The 26,007-nt window shown below is 33.5% G+C and overlaps 5 protein-coding genes across 5 annotated transcripts in view; 2 read left to right on the top strand and 3 right to left on the bottom strand.

Annotated features, from left to right (window-relative positions):
- The window catches only part of LOC123563257 (substance-P receptor-like), a 32,195-nt gene extending 22,251 nt beyond the window's left edge, over positions 1 to 9,944 (bottom strand). Inside the window, exons 1-3 of the mRNA XM_045355953.2 lie at positions 9,850 to 9,944; positions 1,610 to 1,679; positions 280 to 1,222 (exon numbers count right to left, since the gene is read on the bottom strand). Of these exons, the coding sequence (XP_045211888.1) occupies positions 280 to 1,059 (780 nt within the window). The 5' untranslated portion in view covers positions 1,060 to 1,222; positions 1,610 to 1,679; positions 9,850 to 9,944. The remainder of the gene's footprint in view (positions 1 to 279; positions 1,223 to 1,609; positions 1,680 to 9,849) is intronic.
- A 4,036-nt stretch (positions 9,945 to 13,980) lies between these two features.
- LOC123561982 (uncharacterized) lies at positions 13,981 to 17,600 on the top strand. The gene is made up of 2 exons (XM_045354643.2): positions 13,981 to 17,038; positions 17,593 to 17,600. Exons 1-2 carry the CDS (start codon positions 13,981 to 13,983, stop codon positions 17,598 to 17,600), a joined length of 3,066 nt encoding a protein of 1,021 aa, XP_045210578.2.
- A 2,006-nt stretch (positions 17,601 to 19,606) lies between these two features.
- Positions 19,607 to 20,203, bottom strand: LOC123561980 (uncharacterized). The gene has a single exon (XM_045354641.2). It carries the CDS (start codon positions 20,201 to 20,203, stop codon positions 19,607 to 19,609), a length of 597 nt encoding a protein of 198 aa, XP_045210576.2.
- Positions 20,204 to 20,412: 209 nt separating this feature from the next.
- LOC128548903 (uncharacterized) lies at positions 20,413 to 21,318 on the bottom strand. The gene has a single exon (XM_053524525.1). The coding sequence runs from the start codon at positions 21,316 to 21,318 to the stop codon at positions 20,413 to 20,415; it is 906 nt and encodes a 301-aa protein (XP_053380500.1).
- Positions 21,319 to 21,340: 22 nt separating this feature from the next.
- LOC123526886 (uncharacterized) overlaps positions 21,341 to 26,007 on the top strand; it is a 55,323-nt gene continuing 50,656 nt past the window's right edge. Inside the window, exon 1 of the mRNA XM_053524522.1 lies at positions 21,341 to 21,506. Coding sequence (XP_053380497.1) covers positions 21,341 to 21,506 — 166 coding nt within the window. The remainder of the gene's footprint in view (positions 21,507 to 26,007) is intronic.

Here is a 26,007-nt window from a genome sequence, read left to right as displayed (position 1 = left end):
CGTTTTCCGCACAGTAATGACCATGTGCAAGGAAACTAAGCTTATATATATATATATATATATATATCTGTCTATCTAAATATCTATCTTAAGCAAGAGTTGACATTTATTGTGAACACATGTATAGTAAATATCTCAAACGTTAATTATTGAGATAAAAAATACAAGTAAAAATCCTTGTAAAATAGTATTAATTCATTTACTTGAAAGAATTAAAAATCAATTCACACGCTTTATATCATCTTTATCTTTAAAAGGTCTATCTCTACGCTATTATACCTTTTGCCTGGTTCTTTGCCGTACGTTATCTCTGTCTATGGCGTTGCCTGGTACTTTTGTTCCCCAGATGCGACAAGCAATCCTTGTGTACGAGAAATTAATCACTAATAAGGGAAAGAAGTACTGAACCGATACCAAATAGAGGTGGTAATATTTTCCGAAATCTTCTGTAGGCCATTGCGGTAGGCAAAAGGGCTTACTCTCATACGTGTCCATATCATACACTGGCCGAACTGAATGAAAATAACCTTCAGGGAAACTGCTGCCAATACTCAAGATCCATATCAAAGCAAGACATATAAATGCCAGTGACTTTGAAAACCCTGCTTTCAAAGGATATATGACTGCCACATATCTGTCCAATGATATTATTGTTAAAGTAAACACGCTCACACTAACTGACAAAATTTTAAACGATGGGGCTATACTGCAAAGGAAATCTGGAAAATCCCATCGCTGGAGCAGTGCCGGTTGAAATTGAAACGGCGTTGTGAATAATCCAATGATAACATCTGCAACTGCTAAATTCCCGATGAAAATGTTCGTAACCGTTTGCATTCGTTTATCTTTTGCTATGACGAGAATAACCAAGCCATTTCCAATTATTGCGATTATTGAAATTGATCCATATAGAATAGCTAGGACTACAACAATTGCAATCGGAACATGGAAAATTGCCGTGTCATCAGAGCTAGTGTCGTTTATAGAATAGTTTTTAATTTGGCGTTCAATTTGTTCCAACAGCTCAAGGTAATTGAAGGTGATATTACGTCTTTCCATTATTGCTTCCTAAAATAATATATAATCAGAAGCAATTTCCTCTTCACTGTCTAATTACTGTTAAGATAAACTCGAGGTCGATACAGTGCGTATAATTAGCTTTCTGACTGTTGCATTAATACGCATATCCGGCGTATGAAACGTGTGCAGCTGTAAAAATGTCCTGAAAAAAATACGTCATTGACCAGTTACAATAATCAAATGCATTAACATTTTCAAAATCAAGACTGCTTATTAATTGAATATAAGTATTTTTGCCAAATTCAATATTCTACACAAAGAGCAAACTGTTTGAAATATAATGTCATACAACTCTTAAGAAACATACTTGATTAAGTCGCCCATTTATCCTTTTACTGTGACATTGAACTTTAACATTTTATCATGCATTCCTTTGTGTTTGTAATTACAGAACATTTGCGTGTTACATTATGAAATGCCAGAATCATTTACTTGTTTTGTCTTAAAGTAAAATGAATGTTTTCTCTATCATTTGGAAAGACCTACTACTTTGACACTGGTTTATGTACATATACAAACAGGGGCATACCTGTTTACTCCATGATGAATGTAATCACAAAAGTTCAGTAAGATATTTTCGGATGTTCCAGGCCGACACTCTAGAAAAAAGAAGCAATATATAATTTTGTAGTTTACGTATCAAAAAGCACTGTCATTCCAGCATTCGGGGCCTGGCGTCATCCCAGCATTCGGGGCCTGGCGTCATTCCAGCATTCGGGGCCTGGCGGATTCGTCTGGAACAAGACAACAAACGCATTTTAACATATCACTGAAACATATTACTACGAAAAACAATAATCAATATGGCTGCTATGTGTCTGCGAAACACGAAACAAATATTACATATAATCTATATGTTATGTTTTATATTTTACACGGCATATGGCAGATTAAAAATATTTATCTTTGCTACTATAGTAGGGAGAATAAGTACTGATGACTTTGCGGTACATTAATAAAAGAATAATCCAATAAAACTAGAAAGGTCATCACTAATGACAACTGCACAAGTATAAAGAGAGCTGTTGCTATAGGATATTTCGAAGTACTTAAGTGGGATTCTATGTTGTAAATCATCTTGCAAAAATAAAAGACATGCAAAACACTCGTCATCATTCAACACACACGTACAAGTAAACAGATAACTATTATCAAAACGCGCTAACATCTCTCTTAAAGTTGCACAGCTTTTATCTTCAAGTTGGTAAGTACAGAAAAGCAGGATTGTATTTCTATTACTTCGGAATAAAACATTAGAAAATTAGACCACTTAAGGTATCTCTCTTAAGTAATATTTGGATAAATGGCAGAATGGTTCTTACAATGATTCTATTAACTGGGGAACATATGCCACCTTTCACGGCATTTTATTGTAATGTATCATTGAGGGTTCCATGTACACTGCCGTTTGAACATTTGCGTGGATATCTCTATTTTTTATTTTAGCACTTGTAACATATGCAAATGTTCAGTTATACTCAACCCAGGGCTAGAGGGCGTAGACGGTACCAATTTTCACTACCGTTCATAACATGCTCTTTCAATTCGAGCCTGTCACATATTCATTTTTGTCGTTTTGGGCAATCTGTGGAGTTTGATATTAATCATATATATCATTCACATATCCATTTCTCGAAGCAATTTCCAAAATGTCAGTTCATAGCAGAAATCTGTTTAATACAAGCACAATATATTGCTTCCACAAAACGTCTTATCAGTACACTTCGTGGAAATAATAGCTGCTTGAATACATGTGCAGCTTTTGACCAATGTCCCAGCGGCATGTCATTGTTAAAAATGTATTTAGTAGCCGAGTGAAAAGCTTAAGTTATTTGTTGGTTTTGTCCTATGCACACAAACATATTTACTTTATTTAGTTCTTCACCAAGTTTTCTATATTATGTTAATTCATGCAGCAAAATGTGAAAACATAAAACTCTAAACATTAACGTTGAACACTTTGAATAAATCATTCATTGCATAATGTGATTTAATGCGGTGTGATTATTGAAATACAAACAATTTATATATAAATGGACTTCCTGACCAGACAATAGATTATTCATAGGCACTAAATGTTGCCATAGAGATACATCATGAAAAAAAATGATATGAAAAAGTTCTAATTTATCAAACGTGATTTGCAATGAAATCACTGTCTCTACCGCATATATTCATAAAATAATAATAGCAAGAAATATCTTTAAAAATGATGGTCGGCGAATTGTAATAAGGATAGAAGTTTATGAATTTTTCATCTAACATTCATCTTTCATCTAACATTTTTCAAATTGCAAATCTAAACACCGCACTTTAACAATTTAAATGGTTCTATTTTAATTTTTCGCAAAGGTTTCGTAGGGTTGCAATTTTGTTTCGTTTATCCTTAGGCGAATAATTACAGCAGTAGTTTGATGAAGATTCATGAAGCGAGGTCATTAAACGTGTTTATATTTTTAGCTAAATTGGTCCCTATCCCCATTTGTAACAAAATAGCAGGAGACCTTACGATATTGTTACACATCGAGTTTGATAAAAATCCATTACATTTTAGTGGTAAATGCGAAGAAAGGCATATCTACTTTTAGCTATAGTGGTCCCTAATAGGGCCCAAGTTCCTATATAAATAAATTTGGAAGAAGACCTTATAATGATGCTCCAGACCAAGTATGACAAAGATCCACCAAGCTGTTCATGAGACGCTGTATAAAGGCATTTCTAGTTTTAGCTCTAGCAGCCCCTAAAAGGGGTCAAATGTCCCAGCTGAACAAATTTGGCTACAAATCAAGTTTGATTAGAATACATTAGAAAAAAATCAAATAAAGGATTTTTTTATTTGTTATTTATATTTATTTCTAACATAAGCCAACTGATCCCGCTTTAACAAAAGCATATTCGCTATTCACGAATCTTTGGACAATGACGTCACACCTATAAAAAAAGTGAAGGTCAAGCAAAACATACAATTGTAATTATTTCAATATTTTTGTTTCATAAGGAAAGTTTGACCATAGTCATATCACATAGATAAACTGTATGCAGCGTACCTTCATTTCAGTGTAATGAGATTCAGTCATTATATAGCATATATATAATAAAACAGATTTCAACTGAGTTCAATATTTGCATACAATACTAAAGAAAAATATTCATATATAATAAATCAGTTAAATAATTTATAACAAATATATCAAAGCAAACAAGTACTCATTTTAATATGCAATCTGAATAAGTCACAAAAGCAAGAAACCTTTTCATATACAGACGACAATTGTAACAAGGAAAATCTTTTAAAAAGCACTTCTCTACATAAAAGACTCTTATCACACCCTTATTCATGTGATACGCAGACCGTATTCAGCTCTTTCTTTAATTTGACATATGTTGGTATTTGAACAGGTTTTTATCATATTTATTAAACTTACTTATCATTTTGAGATATATCAATATTCTTGCTAAATATACTGAGCCAAAGTTAGCTTTAAAACTGTGAACAGCGTCGTTTAGGATAAACGCTTTGTCTACATTTCACTCAGCGTAGCACAATCAACAGAGTGAAAGAAATTGACACTCTCGTCCAATCAGGCAGAGTGTTACATAAATCTTCCATTTTGATAAATTATCTATAATGCGTTATCAAGTAGTTTGATTTGCAAACTGAAGTCACGTGGCATAGGAAACGAAAACGAATTTAGACGGCGTTCGCCGAAAACAAGATTAGAGATATGTGACGTTATGCAGAAATGAAGTTTGGGATATTAACAAAAAGTCCCTTGATCGTCAAAAGATCATAATTTTTACCTATTAATAACATTGTTCCCACTGTGGGAAAATCAAAATATTGATAACATTTTCACGAACAGTTTTAATGAAACTTCTCGAAATCTGTATAGGTCCATATGCATGCTTCTGATATATTTGCTCATATTTACGCAGATCCCCGTTTACACTCTGATTTATAGATAATATTTGTTATTGTTTTAAATTAATATTTCAAAAATTTTAATATTGTATTCTATCTTTGGAAATACAGTTACATTTCCGTTTTAATAAATTGATGCATTGGTTGTCATTAACTCATAAAACGATTTATATTTTCGGCTTTATTCTACGTTATCGACATTATGCCACTATCTATCATTGTTATTTTAAGACACTTGAACTGAACGTGGATATATGTCAACACAGTATATCATTTTCCAGTCCGCATCATTTCCACAGGAAACAGACGTCTAGCATTAAAGTTTTTATCATCAAAGTCGAAATAACATCTCTTGCAAAATAACAGTAATGAATGGTCACGAAAACAATCAACAAGCACTTAACAAGCGTTGTTGCACAACAGCTTAACTGCAACGTCTAAGTTATTTATAGCTATTAAGCAGAAGCTCGAAAATTCTACAGCCAATGACAAGTATATTCAAGAAGTAGTAGTTCTAACACACATTGTTATCAATCTATGACAGAAAAAAAAAATGTTTTGTTCGACCTACTAGTAAATCTGATATCAATTTATCGTGATAGCTTTTGCTTAATTTCAAAAAGTGTACATTTTTGAATTTGATTCATTGATATTAGCCGTTTTGGAAGGAAGAAGAAACAACACGATCATTTATGATAGATACGTTTTGTAATGGCATTTTGTATTAAATTAAGTTTTCTTTTCTAGGTGATTTTTAAGTGAGGACAGACTGTCTACCTTTAGATATATTTCTTGCGTAACATCTTTCAGATCTTCTTATTAGCCATTGATAAGTCTCAAATACGTTATTCAGCCAGTGCATTGTCTATTATTACAAGTCGGCGGCCAACAGGCTGTTACACATGATTTCTTTTGTTGGCAAAATAATGAGTACATATGTTGTCTTTTGGTAATTTTGCCTTCATCATTAAACAGGATATTTCACCCTAATTTCGAAATGATAGACTCATTTCGGTTTGAGGAAAAATTCGAAAACGATATTTTTTTATCAAAGGCTTTTACCGATGTTGCCTGAGTTATGATTTCAACTTTCTACTTGACGTTTATCTCTCATCGGTTCAGAATTTAAATCCAGATCTGTCAATCGTGAATAAAATATGGGAGATACAGAAGTTCTGACAAGGTCTATGATTAATCTTTCCGAACGAAATGATTTGATGCGACTGAATGGTTACAATAATAGTCTTTCTAACTTTCTTCCCTTACAATTCTTGACAACTGAATTTTCATTTGCCGAAGAGCTCACCCCTGATAATGTACGACATACTAAGGCAATGGGCATCTGTATATCTGATTTAAAGCCGTCCTAACAGTGTATGTTGACTTTCAAACACATGCATTATTGTACCTTAAGGTAATGTTTTAATTCTTGCCAGTCCCATTTAGATTGTTTCTTCATTGGTAAAAAAAGCATGAAATATCAGCTAGATAAAGTAGTCATTTTGCACAGGATAAATTAGAAAAAAAGTGCTACAAAACATTTTGGCACGTTTTTGCAATGTATAAAAATTAAGTTCTTTTCAACATATTCAGTTGAAAAGATGTGGTTCTTAGAAAATTAGCAAGGCAGAAAATCTAGACAAGAAATAGAGAAAGTGGCATCCACAGGTCGCACAGCACTACATAAACAAAAATATTGCAGGCCCTCTAGCTCCGGGCTGAGCAGAACTAAACATCTGCACATATTACAAGAATTGGAATATAATTTAGGGACACCCGCAGATGTATTTATGGAACCTTCAATGATACATGGAGTGCAGTTCTTTTTATTTGGAAAATATCTCAGAATTTTATAAAAATATACCAATTTTATAATTCATGTGCATTCTTAATAATATATATAGGTGGTAAATTAAGGTAATCTTCAAGGACTTGCTTATTGTGAAATAAATACCAAAGGAAATCCTTTGTAATTTGAAACGTACTAACTATTTTAGTATCCTTGTAACTTTAGAAGATAACATATACAAATGAGTAGTAAACCTGTATTGAGCAAAACAGCTATATATGGTAAATTAACTGAATTGCAAATTAGCTGTTTTATCGTGTATGTCTTGTAGAAGTTAAAAAACACAATGACCCCAACTTCTCCATGATGTATTTTATCCAATAAGTAGTCCAGTATACGTCAGCATTTTAAGACTCGAAGGGACACAACTCAACACTATTTAAATTTTGATTCAGACGCAAGAAAAAAAGCAAACTTTGTGAAAACTATCGCGAACTGCGAGTTGTATGCCTCAAGTACAGCCAGACATTCCATTGTTAATCTTCGACCATGCTTACTGGAATAATTGACAGAAAAGCTTTTTCTAGAATAATATTGAGATACTTGAAAATATTTTTATTTTTGCCACAAATTTTCACTTGTCCACGGACAAAGGGAATGAAAACAAATAAACTACTTGTTCGTCGGCAAAAAAAAACCATGTCGGACAAGTCGGTCATAAGAATTCCACATCCCTGATAAGTACCATTCAATGCTGGTGTGCATTCAATGTGGACCGTGCTCAGTTACGTAAAGCATCCAGACGATTCAGATTTTGTATATGCTAGTAAAATTTAGTAATTTCGCTAAAAATCATCAGACATGCGTATATGCATTATTTCAGAGCGTAATTTACGCTAATACGCGTCTTATCTGGAGCACTGGCACCAGATCATAAAGAAAATGCCTCCGTACGTGTTATACCCTACCCCTAGGTATTCTATAAGAACCATGGTCATGAACGGGAAAGTGCACTAACCCGTTTCAATCGTACATTTCTCAACTTAAACGCGCAGTTCGGTGCATAGGTACCTAGTATATTGAACAAGCGATAATTTATCTTCCATCGTGCACCAGTCACATTGTCTCAATATTCCATATTTCTGAGATTATCAACATATTTTTTGCTTTCGTCAACGTTACAGAAAAAACTTGCTTGAACTTCCCTAATGAACATCCGGTCTAGAGGTCACGGCAGTGCGCACATGTTTGGCGAAACGTAAACAAACAAAAACAGATTTTTAAAAAATCACAATTTTACACTAAAACTCGAAATGATGAATGAAATTCATCTTGTATATGATCTTTAATTTGAAATCGTACTTTGGTCTGCATCTGTTCTGTATATTTTATTCATTTTGCACATTTTGCTGCATTTTCACATTTTAGCGAACACGTGTAGTAAAATGACGATTGACATACATTTTCACAACAGCCAATCAGATTGGTTTTGTAATCTAGAACGGAACTTCACCAGGGAAGTTCAAGCAAGTTTTTTGTGTAATGTTGAAATTACTATAAACTACGCGTTGTTTTTCTAAGATAAGATGTATTGAAAAAATGTGACCGGTACACAATGGAAGATAAATTACCACTTGTTTGATATCCATAGTACACATTTACCGCACTGCGTGTTTTAGGTATGAAATGCGCGATTGAAACGGGTTAGTATATTTTCCCGTTCACGACCATGGCTCTTATAGAATACCTAGGGGTAGGGTATAACACGTACGGAGGAATTTTCTTTCTGATCTGGTGCCAGTGATCTGGAGCCTGCTTACAGATACTTACATTTCGTGAGAAACAATATTTCCTGAAATTTCAAATCAAGACAAACCCTATGACTGCAAAATTAACATTTTTTTCAGATAAATAAAGACTACGTAATAAAGTTTGTATTTCAGCCAACGCTTTTTCATTACGATGTAACAGACTGGTTATAACTGTTTGGTAACATGCCATTGGTGGCGACGCTTGTGCATTTTGCAGCGACTACGAATAGTATTGCTGAATGTACTGTATCATCAGTTTTTTTATTATTGTATACGAAGATTTATTAGAATCGACATAATCTTAAGCAAATAATTACTAAATCATTTTAAATCGGTTTACACCTAAAGCTATAAATCAGTTGTTCTTTTGAAATTATTATGCGGGATGTTTTATTTAATTTAAACCATATTTCTGAAAGAAGGCGGAGCGTTGAATATGTTCTGTGTATTTTAAATAAAACTATGGCGGTATAAGGTCACATTAGTACCTATTGAAAAGGTATACTAGTCTAGATCCAGATGACTTTATTTTAATCCGACATTAAAGACAAAGGACATTTAATATCGCAGATGATAAACGAATATAAAATAAGCTGCTGGTATTGTAAAGTTTATGATATGAAATACAGCGATAAAATTCTTTCCATTCTATATATGATGAATGCTTTTGAGACGTTGGAATAAATATATTACCAATCTAGGATGAATAGTGACTAAAACGCGAGAAATTAATTTAAATTAATTACTAAAAAAGGAGTCATTATTTTTCACATATATTATTTAAGGTAGACAAACGTTGGTTTATACGCATTACCGTAACGATATTTGTCTATTTCAGTGTCTGGTTGATTTCCTGTCCATTCATGGACGAAATAAATAAAACACGAGCAAAAATTTCTTGAAAAAATTAGAAGTGTCCGGAAATGCGACTTTTCATATAATGTTTTATCTATTTTTGAAAATTCGTTGTTTAAATATTTGTACAAAACTGTTTTATTAAACTACTTCAGTCCTGTAGGTAAGCTTCACACAAATCTTTAAATCAAAGCATTTTGTCTTTATTATTGTATGTCAAAACGCTTCTGTTCCTTTGATAAATTTAATTAATATGTTTATTTCATTTGTCTTTGTCATGTTACATTTGAGCTTCATGTCCCGGCTTTGTTTCACGTATACTATCTAACCTTGATAAAATATTTGTTTAAAAACCATGCAATAAGATTTATAAATAAAACATTTAATCTTACCAAGAAACAATTTTCCAAAATTTACTTATTTCCAAGACTAAATTGATAAAGTCGAAAAATATATACGCACACTGACACATTAAAACGGAGCGGATTTTATCTGACAGTGGGCAGGAGCCGTGCAAGTCCTTTTATATGTCAATCTTTGTTACAAGAAAAACCGATATTGAACAAACAGGACTTTTCTGAAGGAAGAAAGAAATGTCCGTTGACAAAAAACAACAACATCATATCGGTAAGAGCAATTCTATTCATAAGCAGAAAAGAAAATGATTTCGTGTGTTAGTTTCCTGTAAAAAAAATCATGTACGTACTTAATTGGGAAGTCCTGAGTTTTAGCCAATTTATTTATGTGTACAATGAATGTTGACAGCATCATTTAGAGAGGAAATATTCTAAACAAAGTACACAAATAAAACGTTTAATCACTGCACACCAACAGATAAAGATAACTTACACTGTCATCAGCATCAGACCTGGGTCCAATTACAAGTTTAATTTAATTAATTATGATTAATTACAGTTTTTCAATTAATTGAAAGTAATTAATAATTGAGACAAAAATCAATTATTTTAATTGTAATTAATTAATTAAAATCCAAACAAATGCAAAATAATTGTCAGTTAAGTTCAATTACTCTTCAGTTACATGTAACAAACTGTCACAACCATTGGCAATTAAATATTGGCAAAAATACAGATTGTTGTCACCTGGGGGTATAAATTTCACACTAATGCTGGTCATCTAAAAGAGATATTAATGTATATATAATATATGATGTATTCTTGTACTTTTATTTTGATCATGTTGTTACACCATGTAATTGTAATGCCATATGTATAACCTGATATGGAAAATAAAGAATGTCTGTCTGTCTGTAATCTGGATATGAACCTGAAACTGTTGCTAGACCATTGATGAATATTAAGCCACTGAATTGCATTAACTACAGACAGTAACTTTGAAGCATTAATATTTTTGAAATGCAATAAGGACTTATAAACAAGCTACTGCATTATAAATCTGTGAATGGTGTTCACTGACAGAGTAGTAAACTTTAAAGTGTTCATGTTTTCGAAATTCAATGAGGACTTATAAAGCTGCATTATTAATATGTCTTTGATAGTAACATCATGTTTCTTTTTGTGAATATATAGCCAAATAATTAAAAAATAATTAATTATTTTCCTTAAAATAATTGTAATTAATTAATTACTTCTGTAAAAAGCAAGTAATTACAATTCTAATTTCTATTTCTATTTTAATTGGAATTAATTGATTACTTTTGAAAATAATTGATCCCAGGTCTGGTCAGCATTTTATTTTTGCAATTTGGGTTAAATGTTTTCGTCTTTATCAGGTTTTTTGCTATTTTGGTTATAAAAAAATGTTTCCGTGTTTATATGTTTATATATATGCAAAGCCACCCATATACAGATAAAAATCCATCAAAGTCTCTTTTGGTGATAAAACAGTGAAAATAGTATAAGAACGAACCCTAGACACTTACTTTTTCTTAGCGTAATTTGATGTTATTAAAGGCGTATACTTAGTAGAATTTCACCATTTTTCCCAATAACAGATTTGTTCATATTTCATATATTGTAAGTTCATTCTATAAATAACCTTTAAATAAAAAGAAATATGGGGGTCACCTACTTCGTTTCCATTTTATTTCAGGTTATAATGCATGACAAGGGAAAAAGTGTTTCCTGAAATCTAGAGCGTGTCTGCCATAGCATATAACATCAAGGAATCAAATAAATGATTCATAAAGTATAATTGATCGTCAAATCTCATAAGACATGATTATTTCCCTTCTAAACAAAAAGAAATTTTAATGTGGTTCAAGAAATAGTTGCATGCCACTTGTTTGTTGTTGTTTTTGAAGTAAAAAAAGCATCACAATTATAAAATAATGTATATTTTCTTCAGCAGTTCATATTTCCAAATCTACATAAAGGAAAGAATAGCAGAATACAAAGTTTACTTTAAAAATGTAGACAGAAAATGGGTGGTCACCGAATTAGATTTTTCACAATTTTATTTTGAAATATTGCCGTTTTATGATGCTGGTTTGTGATATTCATGCCAAAATAGAACCGTTAAATATAAAAAAAAGTCATAGAAGTCTGGTAAGACTCTAATAAAGTAAACATAAATATCCATAAAGAAACGTCAAATGAGTTAAATATAACTCATAATTTTAAATAAGAGACATAAATCTTCGGAAATATGATGTGAACATATGCGACGAGATACACCGGTTTCAGTACGCTTCGAACTGCCGATGACACTAAAATGTTTGAAACAAAACACAAAACATACGTTAAAAATGTCAGCGAGACAATTTTATTCTTTAATGTCAACAAGAATTCATTATCAGATCAGTAACCTTTAGAAATACATTCATATGTACATTACAATGAAACGTTCCAAACAGACCTCATTGGGGGTTTCCTTACAGAAATACGCAGAATAAGCTTGGACGTGACGGGACTGTGACAGTCAAAAGTTATCACGCTGTCCCGAAACATGCGTCCTATAATTTGGACTAGTTTTGATCTAGCGTTATAAATAAACGAGGCGATTGTCCGAACATCCAAAACCATGCAACTTTACCGGAAACGGTAATTGTAATTGTGAGAGATCGTTAATTGATCAGAAAGATCGGACATTGGGAAGTTATAAAACAGTGAGTGAGTGAGTGAGTGAGTTGGGTTTTACGGCGAATCGATACAAAATATAAAAAAGTGAAGCTTTATTTAGATTAGAAAGTTAATCGTATTATACAATAAGGATACTCCTTTTATTTCGTTGACTGAAGAAAACATTGCGGACATATTTTTGTAAAAAAAAAACGAATTGGTGCGCGTGTTACACGGTTTAACGACGTTTTCTTAGAAAACAAACGCTCAGCTCATTTGCACTGACATATCATTGATTGATGAATATGTTTTTCGTACAAATATGAGCGACGTACGGTACCATATATTTGTACCAAAATGTCTATGCATTTTCTTCTAGTACACTGCTGGGACACGCATTTGAGTGTCAATGATACTTTATAATTTACTTAGAGAGACATCTTTTAAACATTATTAGTTTCTTTTTGATCCCCGTGCATTTTTCGTATTATTTCGTCGATATCAGTTTTACATAGGAATTTTACATTGTCAAAATGGCATAGGCCTTAACTGTGAACATGTATTTCGATATGTTAATCAACTTTATATTGTGTTATGTTATGTTCTAATGCAATAAATAATTTTAGAAATGAGAATTAGTAAATGAATTTAAAAAAGAAGAACTACTTTTATTCAAACATGTAATTTAAAATAACATTTTATTTAATATGACAAAGAAATGACATTAAACACGGAATTTGTCGTGAATTACACGATGTTTGCTTTTTATACAAAAATAAAACCGGTCTAAATATGTTATGCTCCTTACATTATGTAATTAGCTGATTATGTAAATATGTAATTTGCTCCATATAATTTGGCGGGAATTGATTCACTTTTATATTACTCCGAATCATGTGATTTATGATTTTTCCATGATATTCAAGACTTTTAGATTTGGCGGGAAAAATTGATATATAAAGAGAATGTAATGTCTCAGTGCTGACATGAAATTCGATATAACAATTAGCTGATAGATGTTAAAATTACAGTGAAAAATAAATTGGATTTAAAAGTGTCTTTCTTGTTTTCAATGTAGAAAAAGTTTAAAAAGGAAAAAAGGGAAAGTTAAAAAATCTATTACATTGAAATTGGCGCCGGAACCCGGGAATCGAGAGTCAAAAATTGCTGTTCGATAAAAATTCTTTAAAAGAAAGTTTTCTGTAAGAAAAAAAAAATAAAATCTTGCAGTTGACTTAAACAGATTCTCGATTCATACAAGAAGGAGTTATGTGTTCGGTGTCCTGAAATTTGTGTGAAAATAAAAGCAGAAATTAAAGTGACGAGGCATTTAGTGTATAGTGTCTCTCATAACAAGTGATAAAAGTAATAAAGTCAAAATGTGGAATAAATTCAAGGTAAATTTATATATATAGTGAAACCAAATATATTGAAAAAAGGGTGAAATTGTGTTAACATTGAAATTATAATTGCAAAGTCAAAATGGGTGAATTATCATATTTGAAAGGCGTGCGCACACGTTATTTCAATTATATTGAGAAAGAGTTACAAACTGGAAATATGTTGTTAGACACGGAAATAGAGAGCATGAATCCAGAGGAGTGCAAAGAATTTGAACATACTGTGAATGAAACTAGACTTAAGATTAATAATTATATCGATAAGCTTAATGTTCAGTCAGAAAAAGTTGCTAGCGTTATTGGTGATTCCGATAGTGAATTCATTCAAACATTGCTAGAAAATGATTCGATATTGCTTGACAGGGCTTGGAGTATGGTCTATAAACTGGAACATAAACAGACCGATCTAAAACGGAAGATAAAAGAGGATATCGTTAAGGATGTGTCAGACGAAGAGGGTTCAGCTGTGAAAAAAATGTGTGAAGTTCAGATGAAATTACAAACAGCGTTCTTCGAACAACAACAAGAACGAGCAGAAGCGCAAATGAAAATGCAACAGAGCTTCTTTGACAAACAGCATAGCCTGAAAGTTAAAAGTGAGAATACAGTCAAGTTACCTAAGTTAGACATGATTTCCTTTAACGGAGATAAACTCAAATGGACTGAATTCTGGGACTCATTCTCCAGTGCTGTACATGAAAACGACAAGCTGTCATCAGTTGACAAGTTCAACTATCTAAAGGAAAAGCTCTATGGTGAAGCCCGAAGTGCTATCGCTGGATTGGTTATGTCGAATGAAAACTACGACATTGCTATCCAAATTCTCAAGGAAAGATTTGGAGATCAGCAAGACATTATAGATTTGCATTATAAGGGACTGGTGAATGTTGCGTCCCCAAGGGATACGACTGAAAGTTTGCGACTTTTCTACGACAAAATACAAAAACACTTGAGAAGTTTGGTGGTTATGCATGATAATTTGGAGCAACAAGTTTTCGTGTCAATCATTCGGAGCAAACTGCCAAGTGAAGTTTTTATGCATCTTGAAATACAGAAAGGCTCAGACAACAAGTGGACATTAACTAAGCTTTGTGAATTGCTCCGACAGTATATTGTGTCAAAAGAAAAGTCGGACAAACCCAAACCAGTCAACGCTAATTTTATACCTAGTCGAAGAGTGAGACCACAATTTCAGAAATCAACAAATACCTTTAAAGGCATCAGGGGACCCCAAACAGCAAATACCACTGCTGGAGCTTTGACTGCATATGAAAAGAAAGAATCTACTTCTCCCCAACAACATCAGAAGAAAACCTGTAGATTCTGTAGTAAGAATCATTGGAGTGACGAATGTCAACGGTACAAGACAATCGACGAAAGAAAAGCAAAAATCAAGGGATGTTGCTACAAATGCTTAAAAGAAGGACACATGTCTCCTGACTGTAAAAGCAAACGAATGTGTGTCCATTGCAATAAATCAGATGTACATCACAGAAGTTTGTGCCCAGTGAAATTTAGAAAGGCACCTATTCATGAAAGTGTTAATTTATTAGAAGAAGGAGCATGCGCGTCTGAAGAAAGTGTAGAAACAAGAGAAATTCCCATTAATTCAACAGATGGTGGTGTTTGTAATGAAAGTGCATTATTATCATCCAATGAAATAGTGATGATGCAAACATCGCGCACTGAAATTTGGGACACAGAAGGTCTTAATAAAGAAAATGTAAGAATACTTTTAGATTCCGGATCGCAAAGAACGTACATTACTGAGCGACTGGCAACATCCCTGAATCTAAAGAGGACAAAAGAACAAGAGATTCGTCTGGTTACGTTTGGTAGCGACAAATCGAAGGTGATAAAGACAATGTCTACAAAGTTAAATGTTCGGTTGAAGGATGGACACGATTACACAATAACAGCAAATATAGTTCCAGCAATTACAGGAAGCATTCAAAGGAAACCAGTACGTATATCGGATAGAGACAACTTCAGGTCGTTGATAAAGAACCTTAGTCTAGCGGACGATATACCTACTGAAGAATACACAGACTCAATTGAATTATTGTTGGGAAATGATTATTACCTGGATATAGTATTAGGACATAAAATAGAGATTCAGCCAGGACTTTATCTCTTGTCGTCAAAACTAGGTTGGATTCTTTCTGGAAGAACAAATGAGATAGATGATAATGTGAGTGATACAAACTTGTTAATATTATCATATGGCAATAACATTACAAAGACGCAAGTGTTTACGAACGTTGACAAATGTGTTCCAAAAACACCTGACATCGAGGACTTTTGGAATATAGAAACAATAGGATTAAAAGATACCACCAACGTAAGATCTGAAGATGATCAAGCGATGGAAGACTTCAAGGAAAACCTTGTGTTCAAGGATAATAGATATCATGTTACATGGCCTTGGAAAATCGACCATCAAGAAGTTCCGGAAAATCGTCCTCTTGCCTTTGGACGATTAAAGTCATTAGTATCGAGGTTCAAAGATAAACCAGATGTGTTGCAGAAGTATGATTCTGTTATACAAGATCAACTTGAAAAGGGAATCATAGAAAAAGTTCCGACCTCTAAAAAGAATGGCCTGACCCATTATTTACCTCATCATGCAGTGATCAAACCTGGCAAGTCAACAACAAAGTTGAGAATAGTGTATGACGCATCAGCAAAAACAAAGATTGAGAATAGCAGTTTGAACGACTTTCTCTACAGAGGACCCGTGCTGCTAAACGATCTGTGTGGAATTCTTTTTAGATTTCGAGTACATACGATCGGTATTGTGTCAGACATAGAAAAAGCTTTCCTCCAAATCAGCTTACAGAAAGATCAAAGAGATGTCACGCGATTCTTATGGCTAAAGGATTTAGAAAACCCAGAAGTAACACAAAATCAAAGACAAGTTTACCGCTTCTGTCGCGTGCCCTTTGGAGTTGTGTCAAGCCCATTCTTATTAGGAGCAACAATTGATTATCACTTGGACAGTTACAACAATGATGTCGCTAAACAACTGAAACAGGATATTTATATGGACAATGTTGTAACGGGAACAGACACCATTGACGCTGCGAAAGATTTGTATACTATGTCCAAAGGAATTTTCGAAGATGCAAGCATGAACCTTCGTGAGTGGGCATCTAATAATAGAGAGCGCCAATTTCAATGTAATAGATTTTTTAACTTTCCCTTTTTTCCTTTTTAAACTTTTTCTACATTGAAAACAAGAAAGACACTTTTAAATTCAATTTATTTTTCACTGTAATTTTAACATCTATCAACTAATTGTTATATCGAATTTCATGTCAGCACTGAGACATTACATTCTCTTTATATATCAATTTTTCCCGCCAAATCTAAAAGTCTTGAATATCATGGAAAAATCATAAATCACATGATTCGGAGTAATATAAAAGTGAATCAATTCCCGCCAAATTATATGGAGCAAATTACATATTTACATAATCAGCTAATTACATAATGTAAGGAGCATAACATATTTAGACCGGTTTTATTTTTGTATAAAAAGCAAACATCGTGTAATTCACGACACTCCGGCCGACAAAAAAGTAAATCAGTATTCTTCAATAAATGATCGTACACTCTACGAACAAAATCTCTTCAAAGCAAGAAAGAGTATGTGTTACATATAATATACAAAAGATAGATCTACTAACTCCAGGTTTTTAGTAAAACATGTCTTTGACAAAGAATAACAAAAAAGTAACATATTTTGTTTTTGCAAATTTGAGGAAAATCAAAATCAGTTTGTCAACACATTATATCTTAATTTCTCATTGTATAACAATGGTAATCGTCCTCATATACAACACTAGAGAACACAGGTTCATCTCCTCTAAATGAGGTGTAGCGATATCCTGTCCTGGACCATATCTCAACTTCCGTGCGCAGCGTGCGTGTTTCTAATTCTTGTCCATGATCGTCATCAGAAATCTCAACTATCTCAATATCTACATCGTCACTTTCCATACTTAAATCATCAACTCCTCTTATCCTATCACCTAAACTTTCCACGTCATCAGATATATCAGAAAATTGTTCACTGGAGGATATATCGCCATTTTCTTCACTTTTATTTTTACTTTCATCACTATCTGCACTAGAGACATCATCAGCAATTAAAACATAATTTTCACATGACAAATTTTCTTCATTGATTTCACAGAACTCGTCACTGTTTTCACTACTCATCTTTTCTGCAATACACATACAATCTTCACTCAGAGCACTTTCACTATTCACCTTTTCTCCACTACGCACGCAATCTTCCACGTCATCAGATATATCAGAAAATTGTTCACTGGAGGATATATCGCCATTTTCTTCACTGTGAGAATTTTCTTTCTCAGTTTCATCTTCATTTGAACTACAAACAATTTCTTCTTGATCAAAGGGTATCTCATCGTCATCAATTATGCTTTGCATACTAGTTTCAAAATCCACAATCATCATTTTTCTCTCTGAATTATTATTTTCATCATCAGAAATAATCACTTTTCTCTCTGAATTATTATTTTCATCATCAGAATTTAAAGTATCTTGTAATTCCTCTTCTGTTATGTCTTTTAATGCAGTTAAATCGTTATCACTTTCATCAACAACGAGATCATCACTGCTTATATCCTCCACATCACTGTAAGGCTTTGCAACATTGATTTTAATATGTCTTTGAAACAAATCCCCTTCATCGGTACCATCTTTGTCAATGTTTTTCTTTGCGAAGAGTCCAATATCTCCAGTTCGTTTTGACAGATAAAAGTTATTTCGTGCACTTTCTTTGTCCATTCCATGAATTCTTATTAGGTGTTGTTTCAAGTAATCCCTCCTTATACTTTTTCCGCTACAACCTTCTATAGGGCATTGGAAGCTCCCTAAAGAATTATGGTGTTTTTCCATAACATGTCGTACCAAGTTTCTCTTCTGCTTATAATCTTTGTTGCAAAAGTCACAAGCGTGTCTCTTAAAATCCCTATTCATTATTATCCTGTTATTATAGTTATATTATTTCACAATTAAATTTAATTCTAATAGTTTTGTCTTCACTACCGGCAATCGAGAACCTACATGAATGAATATATATTCAATTATGTCGAACATGGTAAGTCGCACGGAAAGCACGGGATTTTTGCGGCATGTATTTACTACCGCTGTATTGCTCCAAATTACACCTTTATTAAATCTTTGCTCCAAATTATTCGCGCCTAAAAACCACGTGATAATTCAGTGTTGATTCGTTCACAAATTATTCGTACTGTATTTTCATTTATAATTTAATGGTTTATGCACGCGTATGCGGATTTCCAACCACAACACAAATCGATTGTTTTAAACATCTATTGACAGTTTATCATTGAAGCAGTTTTTCAAACGTTGTTTCGCGTGTTTTGCGGCTTTTCTCTCAGTGCGTATTCTAGTTTCTTCTTTTTCTATTGGTTTTATAGACTTAGTGTCTGGGATAAGGAGTTTTGAAGTTTCAATCGGGTATAATAAACTTAAAGGTCTTTTAAGCAACTTTTTTGATGCAGTTTTTACTTCTGCCGAACGAACAAATCCATCAGAGCTTACTGATAGTTTGATGACTTTTCCTAGTCTCCAACTACCTCTAGTTGTGTTATCTTTGATTAGTACTACATCACCTACTCTTGGATTGAACGTTACTTTGGGCTTTCCCTGCTTCAGATTTGTTTGTGTTCTTCCCTTAGACTACACAAATATTCTTCTTTCCAAATTTTCCAGAAGGTATCCAAAAGTTTTTGTCCGCTTTTCCATATTGCTAACAACTTATCAGCTGAGCTCTCTATTACTTTAAAATCGGGGTCCTCAGAAGATATTTCACACTCGGGAATCCCAATATTTGGGTTCAAACACGTGAAGTGAGGTGTCAGTGTGATATTAGAATTTATATCTTCGCCAACATACACTAATGGACGACAGTTTACAATTGCTTCAACTTCTTTTATTACAGTAATAAGTTGATCGCTGCTTAGAAGCTTTCTTCCGATAGATTTGCGAAGAGATCGTTTTGTTATTCCAACTAGTCTCTCATAGAAACCACCCATCCAGGGTGCGATTTCCACAATAAACCTCCAACTAATACACTCACTTGAACAATAGCTCTGCACATCCTCACTTTTCAAAACTGAGCTCCATACAAACTCAATTGTATGTTTAGCCAATTTGAAATGTAAAGCATTATCACTGATGACTTCGCGTGGTTTTCCTCTGCAAGCTATGAATCTCCGAAAACTGTTTAAGAATGCCTCTGTTGACATATTTTTTTACCATTTCAAGGTGAACTGCACGTGGTTTGATTGTCCTTTATATATAATGGTCCAAGATAGTCCAATCCAATATGACTGAATGGTGTGGATTCGGTAACTCTTGAACGAGGTAAAGGAGCCATAGGAGGCATTTTGTACGCCCCTCCTTCAACTCGACGACGCACTAAACACTGACGAAGAACTTTCCGCACTGTAGCCCTTCAACTAGGGATCCAATAACGATGTCTAAGTTGACTTAGAGTTTGAGAGACACCTGAATGAAACAAACGTTTATGTTCTCTTTCTACGATTAACACTGTGAAAGAGTCATCGCGTGGTAGTAGTAACGGATTTCTTGCAGACTCCGTTAAACTGGCATTCTCTAAACGGCCTTTACATCTTAAAAGACCATTCTTATCGATGAACACACCAAGTTGCAATTGCAGATTGCATTTTTTCTTTCCGATGAGGGATTCATACACTTCAGAAAAATTCGTATGTTGCACATGTTTAATCCACATATCTTCAGCTTCTTGAATTTCTTTTGAAGTGAGACTTCGTGAACTGTATTTTTCTTTTTTCATTTTACCTATGAATCTTCTCACATATGCTGTGACACTTAACAATTTCGTCACTGAAGAATATTTCATTGGATTTATCCCAAATGGGACAGATGTTGGAAAATAGTCGTTAATTGCTCCAAACGCTGAAAAACTCAAATTTTCACTGATGTTGTTTTCTTTCTCATCGTTTTCGATGGTCTTTGGTTTGTTAGTCTCATCATCTTCAGTATTAGACAACTGGTCTAATACTGGCCATTTGGAAATGTCATGCAAAAGCCACTCGGGACCATGCCACCATGAATAACTTTTCACAAGATCTTCTGTTGAACAACCTCGACTGGCTATATCAGCAGGATTGTCATTAGATTTCACAAAATGGAAGATGATATTCTTGTGTTCCTTTATTTCTTTGACCCTATTTTTAACAAACCCTGGAAGCTGTTTTGTTGACATAATCCATTTTAATGCACACTGAGAATCTGTGAACAGATGAACTTCATCAATTTGCATTTTCATTTGATCTTGTACAAAGGTTAAACATCGTACTCCTATCAGTACAGCCATTAGTTCAAGTCGTGGAATACTAATGTTAGTAGTTGGAGCAAGTCGAGCCTTTGAAAACATCAATTCTATGTGTTGCTCCAAGTCACCTTTTTGCATCATATACACAATTGTGGCATATGCTTTGGTAGAAGCATCACAGAAACACAAAAGAATATTCCTGTTATCACCTCCACTTACAATACATCGTGGTATTTTATGTCCACTGATTTAGAGATCTCTTTGTATTTCGTGCCACATAATGAGATCTTGACCGTCAACTTTTTGGTCCCATCCAATCTTTTTCTCCCACAGAGTTTGAATGATTGGTTTTCCTCTAAGCGTAACAGGTGCAAATATACCTAGAGGGTCAAACACAGATGCAATTTTGCTCAGAATAAAACGTTTTGTAACACTTTGAGCACTTGATAAATGCACTTTTTGTATCGCCAATGTATCTGTTTCTCTGTTCCATTCGAGACCTTACACTTTCATCACATTTTCTTTAGCTCTGTCTTCATCTGAAAAAGTTTCTTCCAGTTCTCTATTATTAGATGCCCACTCACGAAGGTTCATGCTCAATTTTAATTATGTTTCGATATGTTAATCAACTTTATATTGTGTTATGTTATGTTCTAATGCAATAAATAATTTTAGAAATGAGAATTAGTAAATGAATTTAAAAAAGAAGAACTACTTTTATTCAAACATGTAATTTAAAATAACATTTTATTTAATATGACAAAGAAATGACATTAAACACGGAATTAGATCGACACACATGTCTATCTAATTCAAAAACCTACAACGGCACCTGACCTATAACGGTACCTGTTATTATAATATAATGTTAAAGTAGTTGCAACTTGACCGCGATGGTTGACCTTAGGCTGATTATTCATATCGAATATTTCATTATAGAAATCAAGGGTGCTTAGGGTAGCCGTATATATTTATATGGAATTAGTTTGTGTATAATGCAGTTTCAAAGTATATATACTTACATTTGATCAGTGAAAACTTTCCAATACACTAATTTATATTTACACAAGTTTACATTTTCTTTTTCTCGTGCATCTCTAGTGTTACGTACACTCACTTTTCAAAAATAGATTGTGCCTCATTATGTATTATAATACAAAGGTCAACCATCGGGGTCAAGTTGTGTCCACTATATAACATATTATATTTACCCGGTGTCACCAGTACACGAGTACCTAGACGGGCCAAAATTTCGGAATCAATAAAATTAATGATATTCAAACGCTCAGGGAAGCAAGAAGACATAAAAATAACCTAGAAACAGACCATTAACTCAATAACTTAATAAATGTTGTGAGATGAGTATAAATATGATAATATATCATTTAAAAGGACCACGTAAAGCTTTAAATCTGTTATTTTCTACAGAAATCATTGGAACTCGGTATCAAAACTAGTTACTTATTTCAAACGCTTAGGGAAGCAGGAATATCATATCTTATTTCATTAAATATTGTATTGAAAGAAAGTGCAAATATTGCAGATTACTTCAATAACTTAATAGATATTGTCAGATTTTTGAGGAGTTAAAGATTCCCCCTATATATTTTTAGATTTCTGGGTATTTATTTTATTTCGCGTTTGCGTGCGCACCCTACATATCGCTTGTTGGCAAAAGCCCCAAATCGAAATAAAATGTTTCGTTATGTCGTGTTGGCGTGCACATCAACGTAAAACAACGAAACATTTCATTTTGTTCTGGCATGTGTGCTAACACACAAAACATTTTTGTTCATGGTGCGCGAGCCAACACGAATTAAAATGTTTCGTAATGTCGCGGTGTAAGTTTCGTTTTGCCGCGTGAGCGCGTGCGCCAAAACGACACTCAAAACTTTCAAAGAATGTCAGAACAACACAAACATAAACCAACGCGTCATTACGAAATGTCCTAACTCAGCAACTAAAGTTATTGCATATGAATTAATGATTTAGTAGAAACTATGTCTTTTACAGTATGAAATGCGCCACAATACTGATGACATTTTGATATTTAAAGTTATACATATAAATTATAAAAAATAAAGAAATTTATTACGGAAAAGCTTTTGAAGAAAAATCCAGTTGCCCCTACGTGCATTTTATCAGGCACCGGGTTGAACCTTGATAAACCATCGACCTTCAATAAGCAGCCTGCCCTCTATTAGAGCAAACCCATTTAAGCTGGTGGCCATACGCCGCTGTTAATTAAATTGTCCTCTGTGTTTCATTGAAGGTTCCATGAATTCCTCTTTGGGTGTGGGTGGGGGTGGGGGTCTCTAAATTATCTTGTGGTGTTTGTAACGTGTGTGAATGTCGAGATCTGCTCATCCCGCGGCTAGAATGCGTTTGTCACTACCGTCCATGATAAAGCTCAGTCGACCAAGCCTGCAATATTTTCTTCTTAAAAAAAAAAACAAAGACAAATATCAAACAGGGAATGCCACGTACCAAAATCGCAGCCTCCCCAAAACGAAACCTACAGCACGCAGACGTGCACACCACAAACACACACAAAGCCAACACACGAGGACAAAACGAACAAACAAAGGAACACACACACATACACACGCACACACACAAAGCATACACAAGAGGACAAAACGAACAAACAAAGGAACACAGTGGGGCACCGCCTTGGAACGGTCAGTGGCAAAAACACCACTGTGGAGCTTAAACCGGTTTATGGTGCGCACCCAACCTCACTCTTCTAAGTCATGTTCGGCGACTTGTGGTTTTCAAACCTTTTATTTTATCATCTTATTACATACGCATACTTACAGCAGTATCTTCTTTTAATATTGAAATATTTTATAGTTTTAAGGATGTTAAGTTTTTTCCCTCTGTAATAATGTAGTTAATATCTATTAAATTCAGTATGCAATGTCACATCAACGGTAAATATTTATTTGTTGCTACTTTTAAGAAGGATTTCTACCATATATAGTTCAGTCTTCACGATAAACTATATATTGATACAAAATACATATATTGCGTGGAATTCTATAAAGAAGTGGCATTACAGACTATATTTGCTAGAGTCTGCTAGAATTTGTATATTATATTCCACCACATGCGTTTGCATCATCAATCAGTCTATTCCATTTGTAACATAGCTGTTTAATGGTGAGATATAATGTTGTAATTCAATGATAAATTTTTAAGGCCTAGACAGAAAATCTGTAATCAGTATATCACTACGTGAAGGCCGAATAATGTCTCCCCGTGCTTTGGCTCAGTATTGGCGTTATTTCTGGTACTTTGGAGTCCATTCAATACTCTTTCATAATAATATTGCGCTCAAACCAGTGTTAAGATTGCACAGAGGGAACTAAATTTTTCATTACATCTTTACTTATGTACCGAGCCTGAAATTGGTTTGTTTGCAATTTATTCTTCCGGCTGATCATGGAAGTTTATTTTACATATTATTAATGCAATAAAATCAAGAAAAGGCACATTTTGAACATACTGTAAATATCCATTAATGCAGTTTAACTTTAGCAAAATATATACTGTTTGTGCCAGGTGATACATGAAAGCACGTTTGCTATAAAATGTTAACATTTTATTCCCGAAAGGAATATTTTGTCAAAAATCTATAATCAGGAAAAATTACCATATTCATACTACCAAAGTCACAAATTCTTATCAATGTTTAGGGACCGTTTGTTATGTGATATCTGGATGTAGTCGGACTCCCTGATTATTGTCAATATTGTTGTTATGCTGAAATGCTTACATGAAGTGTCGTTGAACAGTGGCTGAGTTCCTTTCCAATTATTCAATGTTTTGACTGTAAAGCATTTATAAATCATTTCTAAAATTCTACCATACACGTATAAAGAGATCAGCAGTTTTGATAAATTTACTAAATCAATGGATTCCGCGACCAAATAATAATTAAGAAATAAATTATGTATTGAGTTACTGTTATTTACAATTGTCATAATTCACGATTGAACACATATATTGAAAATTAATGGCGATGATGGTGAGTCTGAATGATTTCATGATGTCTTGAGTTACGATCTTAGCAGCCATTTATATGTTTATATTTAGAAATTACATCCTTTTGTGCCAAACATCATTTGTTTAAAGGAGTGAGAATTATATGACTATTGAGTTATGTAAGCAAGCCCAGATAATATAACTATTACTTAAAGTCTTGAACATTTTTGTGGACGTCTCTAAATTGTATTTAAGTAATGATAACATGTGAAATTGTTGAGTACATAAGATGACGTGGAATGTAGCATGTATTTTCACTGCCGTCCACGAACAGACTCCGGGCCTGGAACATTTCTATTTTATCGTATTTGGCGACTTGTGGAGTTTCCACATTAATGTCATTGACAAGCATTAACAACATTATCTAGAAAATAGTTTAGTGCAATTACATCTGTCGTGTTTATCCAATATAAAACAAGGTATCAAAAGCTTCAAACAGCTTCAAAGCTTTTAACTACCGACTGACTGTATTCTGTATTTATTATTTATTTAATTGTTTGAGGTTTCTTTGAGTGTGTGTGTTTTTTGTTGTTGTTTTTTTGGTCAAATTGAACAGTTAACAAATGCTGATGCACAAACGGATCTGTCAAAACCGCCTTTTGTTGAAATAGGAGATAGAAAAATATTTTCTTAGGTTACTAGAAGCAAACATTAAAGAAATTAGAAATTGCATAAAAATAGTTA

Source organism: Mercenaria mercenaria, chromosome 2 (genome assembly GCF_021730395.1).
Source record: "Mercenaria mercenaria strain notata chromosome 2, MADL_Memer_1, whole genome shotgun sequence".
NCBI lineage: Eukaryota > Metazoa > Mollusca > Bivalvia > Venerida > Veneridae > Mercenaria > Mercenaria mercenaria.
Note: the sequence above shows the minus strand (reverse complement) of the source record. Positions and strands in the feature narration are given on the sequence as shown.

Bases quoted from the DNA above. Each gene is read 5' to 3' on its own strand.
- LOC123561980 (XM_045354641.2), bottom strand. From the start codon at position 20,203: ATGTCAACAGAGGCATTCTTAAACAGTTTTCGGAGATTCATAGCTTGC.
- LOC128548903 (XM_053524525.1), bottom strand. From the start codon at position 21,318: ATGGCTGTACTGATAGGAGTACGATGTTTAACCTTTGTACAAGATCAA.
- LOC123561982 (XM_045354643.2), top strand. From the start codon at position 13,981: ATGGGTGAATTATCATATTTGAAAGGCGTGCGCACACGTTATTTCAAT.